Consider the following 21615-nt stretch of genomic DNA (forward strand, 5'->3'; position numbering starts at 1 on the left):
TCAACATGGTTGTATATTTAAGCTGTGAATATTTCAAACACATTTTAGATTTCACTTCCAAAATATTCATTCTGTTTGAAAACTATGATTAGTTTTGCAAGTGTGTGTCTGTGTGTTTATGAAATCATTGGTTTGACAAAGAAGGGCCAATTGAATAAGTGTTAACAAGTGTATTTCTTACTTATTTGGACAGATCCTCTCGTTGTGGCCACTGTTGCCAGGGGGGCAAATATTTCTTGTTCCACCTATTTATTGATGTATAGCCGCCCACTAAGCCCCTCTGCTGCTGATGAGTCAGATTATCCCTCCTGACATCCTGACCAACACAACTCTAACCTACTGAGGAACGGAGAAATCCAGAGATCTGCTCTTAAACAACCTGAAGTGGAGTGATGGTAAAAATAATGGTCAAATGCACCTTCTCTGTGATGATCTGAAATTACTTATCTAAAACTATTTAAAGGTATTGACATGTTCAGATTAGTTTTATCCTCTTTGTACAGTTTTATAAAAAAAATTTTGTATGGGTTAAACTCACTTCATAATTTGTTAAATTGTGACTACTTGTTTTAATTGTGTATTCGTGAAAAAAAAAAAAACATTTTTTTTTTTTAAATATTTAAAAAATGATAAAACGTGAAAGCATAAGAATCACGCTTCCTGTCATGGGATAAGCTTTTGAAAATAGTAAGCATTTGGCGCCCTCTGGTGAATACGTTTGTACAAATATTGGTCTGAAATTTTCAAGCTTGCTGTTTTTCTAACTTCATCGTCATAGTTCCTGTTTAAAAATGTAAATTCAAATTTCAATTCAGTTTAATTACTACACAAAGTAAAAAAAAAAAAAAAAATAGTCTTGATATTCACTAAACTTAAGTCTAAGCAAAAATGCTAAACTTTTTTTTCTGCTAATTTTTAAAACAAGTAAGAGAAATGTACATGATATTATAACCCAACATAGATGTTTAGGTCTAGAACCCCCCTGACATTTTCAAGTGGAAATCAACCAGACAGACCAACCCTCATGTGTTTGACATCTGGTATCTGATTGAACCATGAACCCACGAGAGATGTTGAATTGTAATGTTTATGTACGTGCCCTGCCATGTCACCTTCCAATAAATTAGACAATAATTTACCAGTGATCTCAATACAATATACAGCTTGGAGGCTTTTTATTGTCTGTTAATTTTTCACTCACATAAAAAATTTAACACTGTTAGATTTTAACACAATTATTAAGCATTTCTCATATATGTAAAATACAATGACTCCTCGTCCCCAATTTTAGTTTCTGTGTGACATTTCCAAGAAACTAAAATTGGGGATGAGGAGTCATTGTATTTCACATGTGTATCTAAGTTCAACCAAAAATAAAAATTCTGTCATCATTTACAGTTTCTGGTCCCCATTGACTTCCATAGTTTGGTTACCCATATTCTTCAAAATATCTTATTTTGTTTTCAGCAGAAGAAAGAAACTCATACAGATTTGGAACACCTTAAGGGAGAGTAAATGATGACAGAATTTTCTTTTTTGGGGTGAACTATCCCTTTAAGTGTATAAAGTTAGTCCTGTCTGGATAACCTTTATACATGTGGTTAAAGGCACGTGTGTACAGTTGGCATGTCTGCTGCTTGTCCATGTGTGAAGACCTCAGGCCCAGTGTGTGTGGGTATCAGGGGATCTTCAGACAGACCTGCTGCAGACAAAAGTCACATTAATAATGCAATTTATATGTAATGAAGTGACATTAAAACATGCATTTTCATTAAAAACTATATGTATTGTGAAAAACACTATACAAATAAACTTGAACTGAATTAATGTGAATGACTAATAAGAAGATGCCTATAAATCAGCGTTCCATCTCTTATTTTGATCAGAGACTATGGGAAATATATAGTGCCATATTCCCGCTGTTCAAGTCTTATACTTATCTGAAAACAAAGATTCTATGATCGCACAGAGCTGTTATATAGAATGACTTCGAAATACTTGTAATGTTGCTCACAATTCATATTCACTATGTTTATGCACTGTAAGAAAAAATCAGTAGAAAAATGGAAAAGGTACAAGGCCTAAAACGTATGTGAAAGATATTGTATATTGTTTCATTTATACAGTGAAGACTATGGGGTATTATTTGACATTTGATTTCTTTATTTAATTTCTGTACCTGAAAACTACTGTTAGACCTACAGTACTTGAAAAAACTGTAGGCAAGGCAAGACAAGGCAAGTTTATTTATATAGCACATTTCATACACAATGGTAATTCACTTGTCTTTGAATTATATATTAGTTTGGCAAGTAGTTTTAGCTTTGGTATGGCAATTGGAATAGAGATTATTCAAATTTTGCTGTTATTGCTGCCTGTTTTTACAAAAACAAAACCGGTAAAAAATATTTATGGCCGTTTAATTTTCTTGGCAAAAAAGTTCGTTTTTTTAGGCCCTGCACTGGTAATTTTACGCTAGGACATTATCCATTATATTTACAGACATTTCCTTTAACTAAAACACAATTAAAATACAGCTAAAACAGCTATAAAAAAGTCCATAAATAATTCCTTCATATTAACAGTATACTGGCCCCATATATTGGTAAATAGTAAATAAATCTAACTTTGTGAATTTCACAATTATAATAATAAAAATAAAAAAACACAGCTTGAAACACATTGAATTAAACATGAATTTTTAAAGTAGAAATAAATAATATTTATTGTAAAACGTATTACAATAATCTTTGTTTATATATATATATATATTACAAAAGAAAATATTTTGCCATGCTGCACTTTTCCATAAAATAAAAGCAGTGATCAGGAGCTGCTTAATGTTAAAAAACTTATATATATATATGTATATAACGTATTACAAAGTGCCGCATGGACATTTATTTAGGCAAAAAAAATTCTTTTGTGTCCCAGAGGTACAAAAATCCATCCAGGTTTGGAATGACATGATGCTGAGATGCTAAATGATCTCAGAATTGAGATTTTAGGGTGAACTATCCCTTTAAACTGTATAGGATTGACAGCTGGACTACCTGAGCTTGCGATACTCACAGGAGGGTACAGGGAGGATCACCGATGTGAAGTTGTGCATTGGGATGTGCTCCGTCAGTATTCCTCTGGAGAGGACAGACTCTGTAGCTGTGCTGAATATAAGTGGCTCAGGATTCGACTCTACAGAAAGACAGAAAAGTTACTGTTTTATTCCATTTCCAACACATTCATACTTTAACTGCAGGTAAGAGCCTCAACTCCCTCAGAGCGCTAATGGTGAGTCTTATCTTTAGCTCGAGAGCTTAGACTGAGACAGATGGACTCTGGACTGAGATCTCCTATGGAATCTTAACCAGCTCTGAGTTCAATGAAGTTAATGCTGGAAAAAGTTTACAGTAACTCTCTCCATAATGTCTCAGGACCAGCTCTGCTCATCTAAATCCTAGAGATTATATACAGATCCCAAATCAGCAGTATGGCAACCCAGAGGAACATTTTATTGTTCAGGAGAGTTTATGAAATTCTCAGATATCTTAGACTTTTGATTGAACTTTGTCTCAGATGTTTCTCCTAAAATTCCTTGGGAGACATAAACATAGAAGAGACCATTTTTGACATAGAATATGAGTATAGAGCTAAGTGGCATACTTTCAAAAAGAGTACTTAACATGGAAATAATAAATATTCTTAAATTAATATATTTAAGTGTGAACAGACTAATGTTTTCGGACACTTAATTTCATGTTGATTGCAATCAAATGAACATGTATTATAGTAGTTTAAATTGATATTAAATGCAATTAGCTGAAATTTAGTGTGCTGAATCTTTAATGTATTTATAGTAAATTGAATGTAATTTCCATTGAAACTTGTATGTGACTTTTTAAATATATTTGTATTTACACATTTGTACATTTGAAAAATATTAACTTTAAATGTACTATTGAATAACTCAGTACTTTACGTGTGCTTTAGTATGCTGGTCAAAATAAGTGTACTTCTTTAAAGCATGACAAAAGATTATTATTGAAACCTAAGGATTTAAAATGTACTTCAAAGTAAAAAAAATGCACTTAAAAGTGCACTTAAGTGTGTTAAAGGGATAGTTCGGCCAAAAATGATATTTAAACCATGCATTACTCACCCTCAAGCCGTTCGAGATGCATATGTCAATCTTGTTTCAGACGAACACATTTTCAGTTATTTTAGAAAATGTCTTAGACCCTTCAGTGGATATAATGTGAAGCAATGGGGTCCACCTCCTTCAAGTCCCAAAATGTGCATATATCCTTTACAAAAGTAATCCATCCGGCTCCAGGGGGATAAACGAAGGCCTTCTGAGGGTAATCCGTGCGGTTTTGAGGGTGAGTAATGCATGGTTTAAATATCATTTTTGGCCGAACTATCCCTTTAAGAAACAGTCAGGCAGGTCTACTCTAAGTACACTTAAGTGGCCTTTTATTTCATTAATATTATATTATATGCAAGTACAATAAGTTTGAAAAACAAATAGACATTTAAGATTGGAAGGACACAACAAGTGCATTCAGTACAATTAAGCACAAGAATTTGATGAGAAATGAGATCTTCGATTTGTAACTGCAGTCTTTGATATCGTGATAATCAATGGAACTCTCTCAATGGAGACAAATCTGAGATTCCTGGTGTACTTTTGTCAGGAGAAAGATCTGGGGTGCTTGAGACTTCGGCAAGTGTCTTAATTTGCTCTCCATTTATTCTCACTGCTGGCTAGAAGATATCATTTAGATATTAAAGAGATCTCACTTATTGTTCTTTCCTTCGGGACAAAGCCCATTGGTTTTGTACCTGAGGCCGGCAGTGCTTGAGGTCCTCTGGTTGCTTCTTCTCCCAGGAGCATCTCCATCAACAGGCTGTCCACATTGGCTTTGCCCAAGAGACGCATGAGCTGCAGCTGCTCCACCATCTGCCAGGCCACGCTCTGAAGTGTGGTCAGCAACAACAACAGCTCCCCAAACCGCCCTCGCTGCTCACTAGTGGACTCATCCAGCAGCACCTGGGCCTGGAATCGCAGTCGGCGCACTGCCTGAGCGCACTGCAGTCCAGGGCAATCTGAAACACAGACCGGTTGCAAAACAAAGCTCATTGAGAGCTGCTTTGTGTTTTATGTTAAACAAAACATTTAAAGCATGGAATGGATAACTGAGATTTTTTAATGTGCAGTGTTTCTGTGAAAATGTCTTTTTTTATACGCAACAAACATACGCAAAAAGACAGATTGTTAAAGTCTTTGGACAAATGGCTGGAACTGGTTTAAGGAGGGAAAATCATGCATTCCAACTCATGAATCGAAAGGAAGCCAATTCTTCTGTTCTGAATTCTGTCCAACTCTTTTATGCAGTTGAGAGGGAATGTTCTCAGATCGATCTGGCAAGGTTCTCTCAAAGTTATGAACAAATGTTCTTCCAGTAATGCTAATAGAACATCCGTTCAGAGTTATCAGGTCTTTAATAATGTTCTCAAAATGTTGGCACAAAAACTTTACATCGTTTAAAACAGCAGTATTTTCTTTGCACTAAGTGTAAATATTGTTAGATTCTATTTATATACGGTGGCAAATACTATTTCAGCATATTGTAGTACATTGCGAAAGAGTATGCAATAACAACATATTCAGAATATGATTATATTTATTAAAATCATAATGGATGCTAATGGTGGGCAGAGCGAGTGTAAATAGCCTTTGCTGAATATTTGCATTTAGTGCAAATAGACACCCTATTACATTTTTTTTTTTTTTTTTTATATGTTTTGTTTCAAATACTTTAGAGTAGAGAAAGGAAAACAGGCCCCACTTTATATTAAGTGCATGTCTTTAACTACTATGTATGTACTAACATTTAAATTAATCATTTGGTACAGTGCACTTATTGTGTAGATGTTTTTACATTGTACTTATATTTAAAAATAGCCTACCTGCACATAATTACATCTATAATCTACTGTATGTTCATCTATAACTACACTATTGACCCTTCCCTTACCAATAACCCACTCTTAAACCTACCCATATCACCCTAACCTTACCTGTACCAAAAGCAGCACAAGTGTTTTGCAATACAACAAGAACACAATAAGTTCCCTGTATCTAACAATTTTTTTTAAGCACAGAGTAATATAAAGTGTGACCGAAAAAAAGAGAAAATACCTGTAATACAGTATATCTTTAAAGCCCCCCTGTGGTGAAAATCAAGTTTTGAATGTTGTTTATATGCCTATATGGTGTTTTTAATATGGTTTAAGACAAACCATGTGCAAAGTCATAAGTCAACAACTCCATTGCTAAATATTTTCTCCTTAAAACTGCATTGAAAAAAGAGAGAGACAAAAACGCAGTTGAAATCAATCACAATCACAAACTTCCTTGTAACCAATCACATCAACTTGTGATCGCCAACGAGTGGATCTGGTGTGAGTGAGTGGAGGCGGGGCAAATTTTCATATTCATAGAAACGGGTATGCTAAATGAGGCAAGGGTGTAGAGTTACATTCAAGCTATTTTAAGGCACGAAGGAATTTTGTTTTCAAGGACAAAACGCTTTTTGGTGATCAAAGATGAGTTTTAAGGAGTAAAAAGATTGACTACAGGGGGACTTTAAAAATTCAGGTTTTTAGATTTTCATGTTAAACACATGAAGATAAAAAATTGGCAACCCCTGCTCAAACCAAAGTAAATTAAACAAAGCAATTCTTACTGACCAACCTGGCTCCACTGTTATAATCAGACCTCCAGGCAGGAAAGTCTAGAACTCGACAATCCACACCAGCATGTCCCAGATATTAATAGATTCTCATAAAACATCATGAAACCAAAGATGTCAGTACAACAAATCAGTGCCAGGAACAAGCACAGAAGCTCCTGGCACAGACAGTGTGTTTGACTGGGAACACAGTGATGATCCCTGACTAACCTGGGGCGAAGAAGACAATGGTTTTGAGACAGACAAATTCTGTGTCTGTGATGTTCAGCTCTTTCAGAGGTCTCACCAGCTCTTCCAAGATACGAGCTGCTACCTTGGACATCTCCTGCTCGGTGCCTCTAAAAGGTATGATGAAGTCGTTTCCTGTACAAACACAGTATAATGACAAATCATGCTCACGTACAAGGTAGCCATTTTTGGGTCATTCAAATGCATTACCCTGTGAGCTCTGTACCTTTCCAAAAATGTATATTCCTATGTTGTCATTAAAGCACATAGGTGTATATTTCAGAAATAGCTCTGTTACTTAAAATGTGTTGATTATAACTTGATCAATTATTTCTAACCCTTTTCCCAATATACACAATATGAATGGCACATTTACAAGTGACTACACACACACACGCACACACACACACACAGGGCCCTATTTTAACGATCTAAGCGTATGGTCTAAAGCACACGGCGCAAGTGCACTTTAGGCTTGTCCAAATCCACTTTTGCTAGTTTAAAATGCTAGGAAAAATTATCTAAAAGGGTTATCCCTATTCTCTTAATGAGTAATGAATGTGTTTTGGGAGTAACGTGCAATAAACCAATCAATGTCTCATCTCCTATTCCCTTTAAAAGCCATTTGCGCTCGCGCCTTGTCGAATTCGCTATTTAAATGGCGGAATGCAAGTGTAAAAACTAAATGCTTCTCTAGCAAAGAAATGGATCTGCTCGTGCACGAGGTTAAAGCGCGTGAGCAGACCATCTACGGGACAAGCCGGATTCCACCATGTACACAATATGAATCTTTTACATTGTAATACTTTTATTTTTAATATTTGGAATCTTTATATGCTGCTGCGCCTCCCTGTGTGTGTAATAAGCAGAGTGTACGCGCGTTGTGGACCCGCCTATGGGCGCACATTACTAGTGCGCCCTTTAAATACCCCAAAAAATACTGCGCCATTGACTTTAGACCAGGTTTTTGTTGGTCAATTGCTCAGTCTATTTCAGTTGCCTCAAAATAGCAACGCGCCAACAATGCGCCTGAACACACCTCGTTTTCAGACAATCACGCCCATGGGTGCACAGATAGGCGCAAATACATTAGCTATTTAAACAATGTGGCGCAGGACTTGAAAATGATAACTGCATCGGGCTGAAACTAGCAAAAAAAACACACACACACACACACACACACACACACACACACACACACACACACACACACACACACACACACACACACACACACACACACACACACACACACACACACACACACACACACACACACACACACACACTCACTCACTCACTTACCCAGCAGGATGATGTCATTGTAGGGAAGTGAACGTCGTGCCACCCCTAAGATGAGGTGCTCTGCAGAATGAGCCCTCAACAGCGCCACCTGCACACACACACACATCAAGACACTAGGTGCCTGCCATATACAAGAAGTGATAGCTCATGATCAAACAAACACAGTTGGGAACAGGCCTACCCTGTCATCCACCGAAAGCTCACAGAATTCAGGGATACGCTTGGCCCACTCCACTAGGAGGAGGAGCTGCTGTTTCATGGACTCACACACATCACCCACGCAGGCGATCTTCTTGCTGTTGATGTCCCTCATGAGATTCTGGGAGGGGTTCTGTAGACAGCAGAATAAGTAGTTAGTGGATAAAACCATAAACTGACGCTGAAACTGGAAGAGAATGAAAAATACTGTTTGAACTTAAGAAGCAAAATGTATGAGGTAAATAAGTGGGTCTCAACCTTTTTGGCCAGGTTTACACCTGGTATTAAGATGCGTTTTGGTCGATCGGATCACAAGTGGACGACGCTGAATACAGGTGTAAACAGGGTCTAAGGGTGCTTTCACACCTGGATCGATTGGAGACGTTGTTCCGAAACAAAGGGGCGTTTCCCTTTTGGCCCGGTTCGTTTGGTCATATGTGAACACAACAATCGCACTCTGAATCAGAACAAAACAAATCGATCCAGGTGTGAAAGCACCCTAAAACTTTTTGAGCTTGTCCACTTTCGACCACTTCCAGAGGTAGTGTAAAACTCATTCAACCGGATTGCTTTTGTAGTGGAAACGCTCATGTGGTCGAATGTGTTAAATAGCCACAAAAGACCGTCTACTCTCATCCTACTGACCTAATGCATAAATCTTATGGGAAGCACTCTAGTCAAATGGGACTTTGTTGGTTTGGTTTGAAGATGAAAAACATACCGTGCACAATGTTCTCTCACCATTTCTGATTTCTAACATCAGAGTGGTCTTACGGCTGTCAGAGCAGAAACGAAAGCTGCTGCTCTCCGTGTGTTTTTCTGTTGTTTCTGGTCGTGTTCATATGTAAATGACGTGAGCTTATTTCGTCCATTAGATCGAAAGATCTGAAAAAGCCCATATCCACACATAGACCCTCCCCTCGAAGAAATCAGGACATAAGTGGTTGAAAGTGGACAAAAGAGACAAATTAAATCACCAGGTACGTGTCTTTTCATCTACTTGTGATCCGATCGACGAAAACACATCTTAATACCAGGGGTAAACGGGGCCTTTGACTCAGAGGCCCTCAATTGTCCACAAAAATATTCAAAGACACTCTAGCTCTAGCCTGGGAAAACCCAGACAACTTCCGGCAAATTTAGATTTGCTCTGAAAGTTAGTCTGGCAAAGAGCTCATTCAAGCTCATTTCCAATCCGTCGAAATCGAGGCACCAATCAAAAACGTTGGGGCGGGCTTTACACGATGACGACAGCGCTGGGATTTTGAAGCAGATTTTGTAGCCTACATTACAAAGATGGATGCCGCCGTCGAACATCACTCGTCCCATTTAGCTATTGCGTCTGTTTTAAAGGAACACTCCGACTTTTTGGGACTTTAGCCTATTCACCTTATCCCCCAGAGTTAGATAAGTCCATACATACCTTTTTCATCTCCGTGCGTGCTGTAAGTCTGTTTGACGCACCCACCGCTAGCCTAGCTTAGCACAAAGACTGGATGTAAATGGTTGCAGCTAGCATACTAATCCAAATAAGTGACAAAATAACGCAAACATTTTCCTATTTACATGTTGTGATTTGTATAGTCACAGAGTGTACAAAAAACAAAGTCACATGAGACACAGACATATTTTAACCGTATAAATACTAGGAACTATATTCTCTGAAGGCGAAGCACTGCTACTTGGGCAGAGTGATAACCGCAGCACCTGAGACGTGCCGTGGTCGGCCGTGGTGAGGAGCAGAGAGCGCATCTCAGGTGCTGCGGTTATCACTCCGCCCAAGTAGCAGTTCTTCGCCTTCAGAGAATATAGTTCCTAGTATTTATACGGTTAAAATATGTCTGTGTCTCATGTGACTTTGTTTTTTGTACACTCTGTGACTATACAAATCACAACATGTAAATAGGAAAATGTTTGCGTTATTTTGTCACTTATTTGGATTAGTATGCTAGCTGCAACCATTTACATCCAGTCTTTGTGCTAAGCTAGGCTAGCGGGGGGTGCGTCAAACAGACTTATAGCACGCACGGAGATGAAAAAGGTATGTATGGACTTATCTAACTCTGGGGGATAAGGTGAATAGGCTAAAGTCCCAAAAAGTCGGAGTGTTCCTTTAAGCGATTTGAACGTTTCCTTTTTGTTAAAAACCGAGCAAAGAACAACACTCGGAGATGTTTCTCCGCCGCTCTGCATACGTCATCTCCTTCATCGCTCTGATTGGTTTTAGGTCTATCCGCGATGTCCGTTGGTGACGCCCCTCTGGAAATGATTCGTCTATGACGCTTTGCCAGACCATAACTCAGTTACAACTGAGAATGGTCTGGTTTTAACCAGGCTACTCTAGCTCTAGTTTTGTTTTCAAATCTTATTTTAATCCGTGAACACTCCTCGTTTCTGTAAATTAAAATTAAATTAATTTAAAAATGTAAATAATTAAACTTCAGATTTCCAGATGTTTTAGGGGATCATGGTCTTCAGTGTTCATACTCTATTTAACCAATGTAACATCAAGACAGTTGTCGAGAAGTGAATTCAAATAAGAAATATCTTGATTTGTAGTAGTTTTAGCTTATTTTCATGCTTGTTTTGTCCATTTTAAGTCATGAGGTCACCTTGAAATGTTGTTGAGGCCTCCTAATCGTTGTCTCACTTAAATCGTTGGTTAGGTTTTATCATTTTATTCAATACATATAAGGTATTGTAAGGTATTAATTAAAGTGTGTTTTGAAAGAAAGGAATTTTGTTCACAAATGTGAATGTTTTGAAAGTAAGTTGATTAGAAAGCTCACCTGAGTGAAAGCCTCTGCCTGCATCAGCACATCAATGGTGAGAGTGCCCACGGCTTGGCCTTCTCTACGACAGCTGATACGGTCGCGCTCATTCTGAACAGCTAAAAGACACAAGCCAAGATCAGTGATAAATGATAGCAGTGTTTCCTTATAGAAAACAGATAACAATGGACCTAGACCATGCACTTTAAATAGAAATAGTCAAAATGTAGCAAATGCTAATTTAAAACTGTCACAGTGTAACACCGGAAAATATCTTTGCATTTAATATTATTTAAATTGCATTTAATATAATTTAATACATTTAATTTTATTGCACTTAACATGCAATTAAGTGTATGAAAACATTACATTCAGATTGCACTTAAAATATATTATTTTATGTGATTTCTGTAATAATTACTTTTTTCAAACTATGATACAGTGCACTTTTTACAAGGGCATGTATTGTGTTTTTACAGTTATATGCCTTTTTTTAAATATTAATCTGAAGAACAGCCCTGCCCAAAACAAAAAGAGTAAGTACAATTTATTAGATCTTTTCAGATACCATCAGGTAGATCACTCAACGTTACTGTATCTCTGGAGCTGTGTTACTTTTTTTTAAATGGATGCAGCTTCATCCTATGGAATGTACATACTCTATTCCAATAAATGGAAAGGACAAAGGACATTAGCAATCACTGTGAAACTTTAACAAGATGTCTTAGGCTCATGCATGGAGCAGAACAATACCTTTCTAAAGATTTTAATCAGTGGCCCAGATACTTTTATATTGTTTCTTTGCTTTTCACCTTGAGAGTATATTAAAATTTATATGATGGTTTTGGGAATTGCCTTATTGTAATAGTTTGAGCTCACCCAATTGTTCAATATCTTGAATTCACAGAGGTATGCAGACATTCATAAGTATTGGGATAAGTCCAAAAACTCAATTAGTTTATATGTAGGCCTAGTCCAGATCTGTGACCTTGAAGAAAGCCTTTAAACTCTGCATCATAAACTAAAATGAAATTGACTTCTCTCATACTTTTACCTTCTTTCCTCATGCCGGCTCTGAAACACTTTCGAAGTCTGCAATATCGACATTGGTTTCTTTTGTCTTTGTCCACCACACACTGCCTGCTGAACCTTCACACAAAGAAAGACAGAAATACATAGGCTACTATAATTATCACATTTGAAGAGATCCAATGAAACACTTCAGGTCATGCTCTTACAACTTCTGATGAAGATTTTTTTTATAAGACATAAGTGTCAGTCAACTCCTGTGGAGCTGTAAAATAACATTTGCGTTATAAGCTCTGACATCAACTTCTGATGTTGTAGGATTGCATTTAGAGGAATTGTATAGGCCTATATACACTTCAGGAACTTTACAACAAGGTCTCATTTGTGAGCAGTGACCAGTGAGCAATGTATTTCTTTATTTTTATTAGTTAATAAAAATACAATTGACTGTTCGTACATGTATGTAGTTCACAGTATTAAGTTAACAAATTCTCTCCCGGTTTCACAGAAAAGGCTTAAGCTAGTCCTATAAAATGCATTTTTGAGCTGTTTTAACTGAAAGCAACTTGCAGTAACATATCTTAATAATACAGTATTAAAAGTAATATTTACAATTGAAATACAATTACAAGTATTGTTTGGTCTCAAGATACACAACGGTAATGTTTCTAAGGAATGTTTATAACAGCTACTTAAATGTCCAGATTGACTTCAGGCCTAATCCTGGAAACTTAATCTAAGCCTTGTCTGTGAAACTGGGTCACAGTTTTTTACATTTTAAAAATATATTATAAATATATTTTAGTTGTTAGGTCGTGATGTTAGGTTACCCACATTTAGGTTGTATTTCAATATTAGGCCTAATATAATTCAATGTTTCGGAAAATACTACAAAAATAATGCTATCTGTATTATTGTAAATTATATTTTGTGATAAAATGCTAATAATATTAGCCTATTATTGATTGATTTTATTTCTGCATTCTTAAATTATGAATTCTGTTACTTATAAAGGTAGCCTACAACATGTCACTTTTCCCCCCTCACAATTAACAACATTTAAATAAGCGGTCAATACATAATCAGTATTTTTTTAATCGTGTTTACTGATTCACAATGCTATTATCGACTTGACGGGATGGTTTTCGTGGGGAAATTGCGTAGGCCTACATGCGTCTCTCGCCTGTGTGTCTCGTCAGAAAGAAGTTCAGGTTACTTTGACGCGTGAATGGTGTGGGAGTTTCATAGTTGTCACAACCAGCGAGAAAGGTTGACATGAGGCACGCCAATTCTTAAACCTTCGGGAAATCACCTGTTTTAAACAAACGCCGAACAGAGGAGAGTCTGCTGGCAAAGAGAGAACGCGACAGAGCTCGAAATAAAACGAGAATCAACAATGGCTCGGCGAGAACTGAGGGATTTGAAATGTTGTAAAAGCGACGCTGAGATGACATTTCTATCACTCAACAGGTTAGTACGGCATTTTCTCACACAGATAAATTGCCACATCCTCTAACAGAGTTTGTTGTAAAGCATCATTGTGAAGGGCCATTTCATTATGATTCTAGGTTGCTGGTATTTTTTTTAAGGAAGTACCTTGTTGTTTATTAATGGTACAGTAACATCTTCAGCTAGTCAGCTTGATATCCTTACCATCTAAACTGATTCTCTTAAACCTAGGACTTGTTAACGTTTAATGATAATGAGCAGTAGGATAACCATATTCATCCGCACAGTCACGCAGAGCCGAAGCACAACCAAAACAACGTTCTTCTTCAAAATGCATACATTTTTTTAACGGCAAAAATTAAGGGCCATAGTGTAGGCTACGTTTAAATTCAGTGAATGCCCGGGTCACAGCCAATGTATACGTGATCTTAATTCATCTTAATTCATGTGATCTTAATTCATGTGAATCTTAATTCATCTCAAAAGTGAATTTTTAAACCCTTCTATTGGTCACTACTCTTTCTGCTTTGTATAACATCAATTCACAGAGACCACACTAGCAGGTTTAGAGATGAATTAAAAGTGAATGGTAAGTGTGTAAAGCGGACAGTTATGAATCTGAAGGTGAATTCTCACCTGCATGTGTAGGCATGGTTCTTGCGCACACTCCTTCTAAAGAAGCCCTTGCAGCCATCACAGCTGGAAGCACCATAATGTTTTCCTGTAGCTCTGTCAGCACAGATAGCACAGAGATTCATGCTGCTCTGCTGCGGCGCAGGCACTGCGGCTGATGGAGGTGCATGGCCTGGTATTAGTGGATCTTAGTTGGAAAAAGAGTGGAGAAAACAGATTTTGATGTATGAAATATCAGCTTAACTACATACAGATTACCGTTCAAAAGTTTGGGTTCTGTAAAATTTTTGAAAGAAGTCGAAGCTTACAGAGGCTGCATTTGTTGCAACTGTAATATTGTGAAATATTATAACAATTTAAAATAACTGTTTTCTATTTTTAACATATTTAAAAATGTGATGGTAAAGCTGAATTTTCAGCATCATTACTCCAGTCCAGTGTCACACGATCATACAGAAATCATTCTAATGTGCTGATTTGCTGCCCAAGTTTTTTTTTTATCATCATCATAGTCGAAAACAGTTTTTCTTTTATTTATTGAAACTTTTTTTTTTATATATATATAATATGATTTTCTCTAAAGGGATAGTTCACCCAAAAATGACAAAAAAAAATCCCTCCATTGACAGCTACGCAACTACCACTTTGACGCTTCAAAAAGTTCATAAAGAGATGGTAAAACTAATCCATATGAATCGAGCAGTTTAGTCCAAATTTTCTGAAGAGACGTAATCGCTTTATATGATAAACTGATTGGCTTTATTCACATATAAACATTCATCAAGTCAAACATCAGTTGTGGTAAACTATTCTCAAGCATGTTTGCTTGACACTCGAGAATCAATGAGGTTCATTCTCGTGTTACGCAGCACGTTTGAGCTACAGCAAGAACCAATGAGGGTCATTCTCGTGTTACGCAGCACGTTTGAGCTTCAGCAAGAACCAATGAGGTTCATTCTCGTGTTACGCAGCACGTTTGAGCTTCAGCAAGAACCAATGAGGGTCATTCTCGTGTTACGCAGCACGCTTGAGCTTCAGCAAGAACCAATGAGGTTCATTCTCGTGTTACGCAGCACGTTTGAGCTTCAGCAAGAACCAATGAGGTTCATTCTCGTGTTACGCAACACGTTTGAGCTTCAGCAAGAACCAATGAGGTTCATTCTCGTGTTACGCAGCACGTTTGAGCTTCTGCAAGAACCAATGAGGTTCATTCTCGTGTTACGCAGCACGCTTGAGCTTCTGCAAGAACCAATGAGGTTCATTCTCGTGTTACGCAGCACGTTTGAGCTTCTGCAAGAACCAATGAGGTTCATTCTCGTGTTACGCAGCACGTTTGAGCTTCTGCAAGAACCAATGAGATTCATTCTCGTGTTACGCAGCACGTTTGAGCTTCTGCAAGATACAATGAGGTTCATTCTCGTGTTACGCAGCACGCTTGAGCTTCAGCAAGAACCAATGAGGTTCATTCTCGTGTTACGCAACACGTTTGAGCTTCAGCAAGAACCAATGAGGTTCATTCTCGTGTTACGCAGCACGTTTGAGCTTCTGCAAGAACCAATGAGGTTCATTCTCGTGTTACGCAGCACGTTTGAGCTTCTGCAAGAACCAATGTGGTTCATTCTCGTGTTACGCAGCACGTTTGAGCTTCAGCAAGAACCAATGAGGTTCATTCTCGTGTTACGCAGCACGCTTGAGCTTCAGCAAGAACCAATGAGGTTCATTCTCGTGTTACGCAGCACGCTTGAGCTTCAGCAAGAACCAATGAGGTTCATTCTCGTGTTACGCAGCACGCTTGAGCTTCAGCAAGAACCAATGAGGTTCATTCTCGTGTTACGCAGCACGTTTGAGCTTCTGCAAGAACCAATGAGGTTCATTCTCGTGTTACGCAGCACGTTTGAGCTTCTGCAAGAACCAATGAGATTCATTCTCGTGTTACGCAACACGTTTGAGCTTCAGCAAGAACCAATGAGGTTCATTCTCGTGTTACGCAGCACGTTTGAGCTTCTGCAAGAACCAATGAGATTCATTCTCGTGTTACGCAGCACGTTTGAGCTTCTGCAAGAACCAATGAGGTTCATTCTCGTGTTACGCAGCACGTTTGAGCTTCAGCAAGAACCAATGAGGTTCATTCTCGTGTTACGCAGCACGTTTGAGCTTCTGCAAGAACCAATGAGGTTCATTCTCGTGTTACGCAGCACGTTTGAGCTTCAGCAAGAACCAATGAGGTTCATTCTCGTGTTACGCAGCACGTTTGAGCTTCTGCAAGAACCAATGAGGTTCATTCTCGTGTTACGCAGCACGCTTGAGCTTCAGCAAGAACCAATGAGATTCATTCTCGTGTTACGCAGCACGCTTGAGCTTCAGCAAGAACCAATGAGGTTCATTCTCGTGTTACGCAGCACGCTTGAGCTTCAGCAAGAACCAATGAGGTTCATTCTCGTGTTAGGCAGCACGTTTGAGCTTCTGCAAGAACCAATGAGGTTCATTCTCGTGTTACGCAGCACGTTTGAGCTTCTGCAAGAACCAATGAGATTCATTCTCGTGTTACGCAACACGTTTGAGCTTCAGCAAGAACCAATGAGGTTCATTCTCGTGTTACGCAGCACGTTTGAGCTTCTGCAAGAACCAATGAGGTTCATTCTCGTGTTACGCAGCACGTTTGAGCTTCTGCAAGAACCAATGAGGTTTGTTCTTCTGCGTCAAGCAGATTCGGTTGAGCTTGTTTGTTCACTGATCAATGTTTATATGTGAATTAAAGTTAAAAAAATGTAATTAAATCTGAATGAAAGCTGTTCATTGTAAGCGACTGAGTCTAACATGCCATTCACATGGATTAGTTTTACTATCTCTTTATGAACTTTTTGAAGTGGTAGTTGCACAGCTGTCAACGGAGGGACAGAAAGCTCTCAGATTTCATCAAAAAGATCTTCATTTGTGTTCCGAAGATGAACAAAAGTCTTACGGGTTTGAGGGTGAGTAATTAATGACAGAATTTTCATTTTTGGGAAAACTATCCCTTTAATGTATTTAATACTTTTAAACACTTTGCACAAATTTTCTATCAGCTAAATGGCTAAATAGTGTATCTGGCTGTTGGAGGCTTTCTGTAGCAATTTCTGTGAAGCGGAAAACTGAATGGATCCAGTGGTCTAATCAAGTTTGTCTGTATCAGTAATTATCACCTAGAGCTCTTTACTTCATCAAAGCAAATCTATACAGATTAATCTTGTCTGTGTATTTCTTCATGTAACGTAGGGGTCTTTAACCTTTTTTTATGCAAATGAAATATTCATTATTGATGTACAGAGTCACATACATGTACATTTCATTTTAATTTTACTTAAAGTTGATGAAACCAAAGTTGCGATTGTCTTGCATATTGTATACTGTGACATATATCTGAGATAAATTGCTTCTCGAACATGAAAAAATGTGTGGGTCCATGGGAAATTGATTGGATGATTGGATGCTTGTGGTTTGGTATTGGTGGATCTCATGTGAGTGACAGGTTGTCGCACTCGTGCTATTAAACGCATCATCAGAGAAGAGAAGAGATGTCGCTGCAAAAGGGTTATTTTGATTAAAGATTACGAGGGCACATGGATTTAAAAAAAAAAGTGCACAGTTAAATACTGCAATATTCTATAAAAAAATAAGAACTGTGTGATTTTCATGGTGACTTTAACACATTTTAATGTGGGAGGGACAATAACACTGAACTTATCTGAACTTTAGCTTAACTATATTTTTGGTTGAAGTTAACAATATTGCATTTAGTTTTTTTCCACATTTGAGACTGAGATTGAGATAATTGGCAGTCCCCTTGTACAGACCCCTGATGTAAATGATTGCAATTTTAAGTCAGCGGAGGAAATGTGTCCAATAACCTAGTGGGTCATCCGCTCCGAGTCAGAGTGTCTGTACTTATTACTTGACGAAAGAGAAACTCCATTTAATTAAACAGGTCAGTGAAAAGACTCCGTCTACATCTATTTCCTAGGTAATTTCGCAGTGTTAGCTAAAATTTAATTCAATTCCCTCAAGTGTTGCATTAAATTGGCCTCTGTATTTGATTGCCACCAGTTTGCATCCCAAGCCAGTGAACGTCACATCTTCACTTAGGCGATGCAGGAATAAAGCCTAATGCATGCAAATAATAACCTGCACTTTAAACCCACTCAGAGAGGTAATATCCTCTAACATACAGAACGCCTCTGGGTTCAAAGGCCAGTTATATTATATTATATTATGAGTCTGCAACGCTTCTGGCACCCACGCATGTGTGCTTTGGTAAGATGGATCCAGTATATCTGAATCAGCAGCGCTTCTAATGATTATAGAAAATGAGATTATAATGGAAAGCAGGAACAGGTTGAAGTGGTGTGTGCACAGGCTTTTTGGAAAGTACTCTTATGGCCAGATAGTAAGTGAAATAGCAGCATCTCATGCTATAGGACCTAATGTCATTGTGAAGTTACCTTTTAGTGCCCTGCTCTGTGAGCTAATGGCCTAAACACTCAAGTATGGAAGAGTTTAAAAATGAGAATGGTTAAACACATGCTCTACTTGGCTTGCATCACAGTTCTCCATGTTCATTGGCAGCAGACATGCATACAAACTGCTGACAGACCGCTTTTAAACATTTATCTTTGTGTTTATGTTTTAAGTCAGCCGTGCATGTAGTGTATATGCAACTCAAATGCAATATCAATCATATTCAAACAAGTCTCCCCTGCTGAAAAGGCCAACTTTCCTGGTCAACAGGATAAATTGTGTTTTGGAAGCTGGTCGCGAGAATGGGATGCTATGGTGCACCAGGATAGGTCAATGACAGGGCACTTATATATTTTTTAAATTAAATTTCAAGAATGTCAGGGCAAATGTCCTGATATCATAATGAAGAAAATTCCTCATTAAAATAATTATATTCTAGTTTTTTTTAAAAATATGATTATTTCTAAAAATTCCCTCATGACTGTATGTCAAGGTCAGTATGCCTTTTAATAAAATATTAATACAATATTTGAACTTTTTAACATGTCAAGGCAAGATTAGTTATGAAAATGTCATGTGATGGCCAAAAGCTTTATTGATATGATATTCATTAATAATCCATGATATTTATATAATAAATACATTTTACCTTGAAAAAATGTATTTCAAAATACATTAAAATTGGTACAAAGGTTTTTCAAGACCATATGAAACCAACAGGAATACAAAAAATACATTTCTAAACAATTTTCTAAAGAAATTTCCTTTACTTTGTCATGGACGCTCTTATACAGTAAGTCAGTGACCCAACTAACTAAACCAGCTAGTCTTCCTTGATTCATTAGAAAGACCATGCAGGTTTACATGGTTAAGCTGGTTCACCAGCACTAACCAGCATTAACTAGCCCAACTGGTCTTTTCAACAGGGTTTTCAAGCATAGAACAAGGCTTGTCTTCAGAATTCATCACTGTTATGTTTGCGTCAATAACTGGGTAATGAGTCAGCAGACCAAAGGTTAGACGTACCTGTTTGTACAGGGAGAACACGAAGACCGTCAAACTCTAGCATGGTGAATGAAGGGTCCAGGGTTATTCCATAGTCGGTTACGCTCAGGTCGAGTGAAGTCCCAGAGATCTTCATGGTAAAGTCTGGATTCGGCCTGTATCTGAGAATCAACAGCACACTGTAAAGATCACTAGCGTTTCACTCAGCGGCTTTTTGAGTCCATCCGAGCTTGTAAGCACTTCAGCCTCAGCATATCATAGTGCTCTTGGATCTATTACTTTGCCCTTCCTTGTAAATGGACTTCAAATGTTGGAATCACATAGATGTCTTCCAGAGATCGTTGTTCAGCCATATGTTGCCTGCATCCAGGGACTGAAGGTGGAGCGCTTTGATTTACTGAGGAAACAGTAATTAATGTCCAAGACTCATCAGAACTAGACTGATAGACAGCCTGAGATTTTGCCAAATGTCTATGTGTTTGCTGTTCTCTTATCAGTGTAGAGGGAATCATAAAGGGGAGGGTTCTGGATCAGGTAAACATGACTCACTTTTCAGTGGGAAATAATATCAAGCACATATCAGCATAGTGCTGTTGGTTTATTTGCTTTGAGTTTAAAAGACGCACCTTACCATGAGTAGAACAGAGGCCGGCAGCAGGATCGCAGACGTAGTGTGAATGTGTTAAGTCTACATAGTGTTTTGGTGGCCCGATGCCCATCTTCTTTCTTCAAGAGAAAAAAGCTTTTATTTTCAAACTTTGCCCTTTTGGTACATTTGCTATCAGGTCAATGGTGCTATTGATCAAAGGCAGCATGATAACATGTTATTGAGTGACATTCCTTCTCTTGTGCCACATTAAAATTGGATCACATTGCTGGTGATACAATAAGATCACCTTGAGCTCTTTCACCATAATTGTAGCTATCAACTAAATCAACAAGAAAACTATTCAGTGCCCCCCAAAAGTATTTGGATATTTAAATGTGCAGTCAGTAAGATTTTGTTTATATTTATCTCTTATTCGTATTAATAGTACCATTAGTTTTTGATTTATTCTGACACCTATTGGTCACCTATTGCTGCTAGTGTTGCCAGGTTTTGCTAGAAAATAAGGGGGGAAAAAAGCCCCAAATAAGCAAGCAACCCCTGGTTTTGGAAGTTTGTGGCATAGACGCATACACTATTGAGAAAAAAAAAGGTTCCAAAAGGGGGTTTTCGCAGTGATGTCATAGAAGTACCATTTGGTTCCCAGAACAACCTTTCAGTAAACATTCTTAAAAGAAGCATTTTTTTCTTTGTGTGTAAAACCTCTTGTGGTGGATTCCATGGATATTCTATGTGTAACCATAGATAAAAAATAAAGAATGTTGTTTAGGGGATTTAGGGAATCCATACACACCCCATTGAAATGAATTGTGTTCCAGTTTTCTATGTTCTGCCAAAAAAATAATGTTTTTGTTCCTTTCAAAAAAGTCCTCCAACACCATAATGCAAGTTATTTCAGAACCAAGTGGCCATCTCATCATGACAAATGCACTGGATTAAAAATGGTGAATTTATTTTCCTCAAAACTCTTGAGACATAAATTTAGCCACTTTATTTTCAGCAATTTTTTGTGACTTGGTGAAAAAAACAAGCCCAAAATCACTAATAATAAGCAGACTTGGCAACACTGGTTGCTGCCACTTCACATCGAAATGGTTTGTTAAACTTTTGTTTTATTTGTTTTATTTTTCCCCCATCTAATGCT

At 37.7% G+C, this 21615-nt stretch overlaps 1 protein-coding gene across 2 annotated transcripts; it reads right to left on the reverse strand.

The window, feature by feature from the left end:
- Positions 1 to 1454: 1454 nt before the first annotated feature.
- On the reverse strand, positions 1455 to 20350 carry hnf4b (hepatic nuclear factor 4, beta). Of its 2 annotated transcripts, none has more exons than XM_056240337.1 (10): positions 19886 to 20350; positions 14369 to 14552; positions 12309 to 12403; positions 11273 to 11373; positions 8467 to 8616; positions 8286 to 8373; positions 6963 to 7115; positions 4840 to 5103; positions 3073 to 3192; positions 1455 to 1699 (listed from the first exon to the last, which is right to left on the reverse strand). In XM_056240337.1, the coding sequence occupies exons 1-10, from the start codon at positions 19998 to 20000 to the stop codon at positions 1602 to 1604; spliced, it is 1368 nt and encodes a 455-aa protein (XP_056096312.1). In that variant the 5' UTR covers positions 20001 to 20350; the 3' UTR covers positions 1455 to 1601. The 2 variants fall into 2 exon arrangements, with proteins under 2 accessions (XP_056096312.1, XP_056096311.1); XM_056240336.1 differs by having other exon boundaries at positions 1455 to 1702.
- Positions 20351 to 21615: the final 1265 nt, after the last annotated feature.

The sequence above is a fragment of the Rhinichthys klamathensis genome, unplaced genomic scaffold (assembly GCF_029890125.1).
Source record: "Rhinichthys klamathensis goyatoka isolate OS25496 unplaced genomic scaffold, OSU_Roscu_1.1 h1tg000593l_1, whole genome shotgun sequence".
Lineage (NCBI taxonomy): Eukaryota > Metazoa > Chordata > Actinopteri > Cypriniformes > Leuciscidae > Rhinichthys > Rhinichthys klamathensis.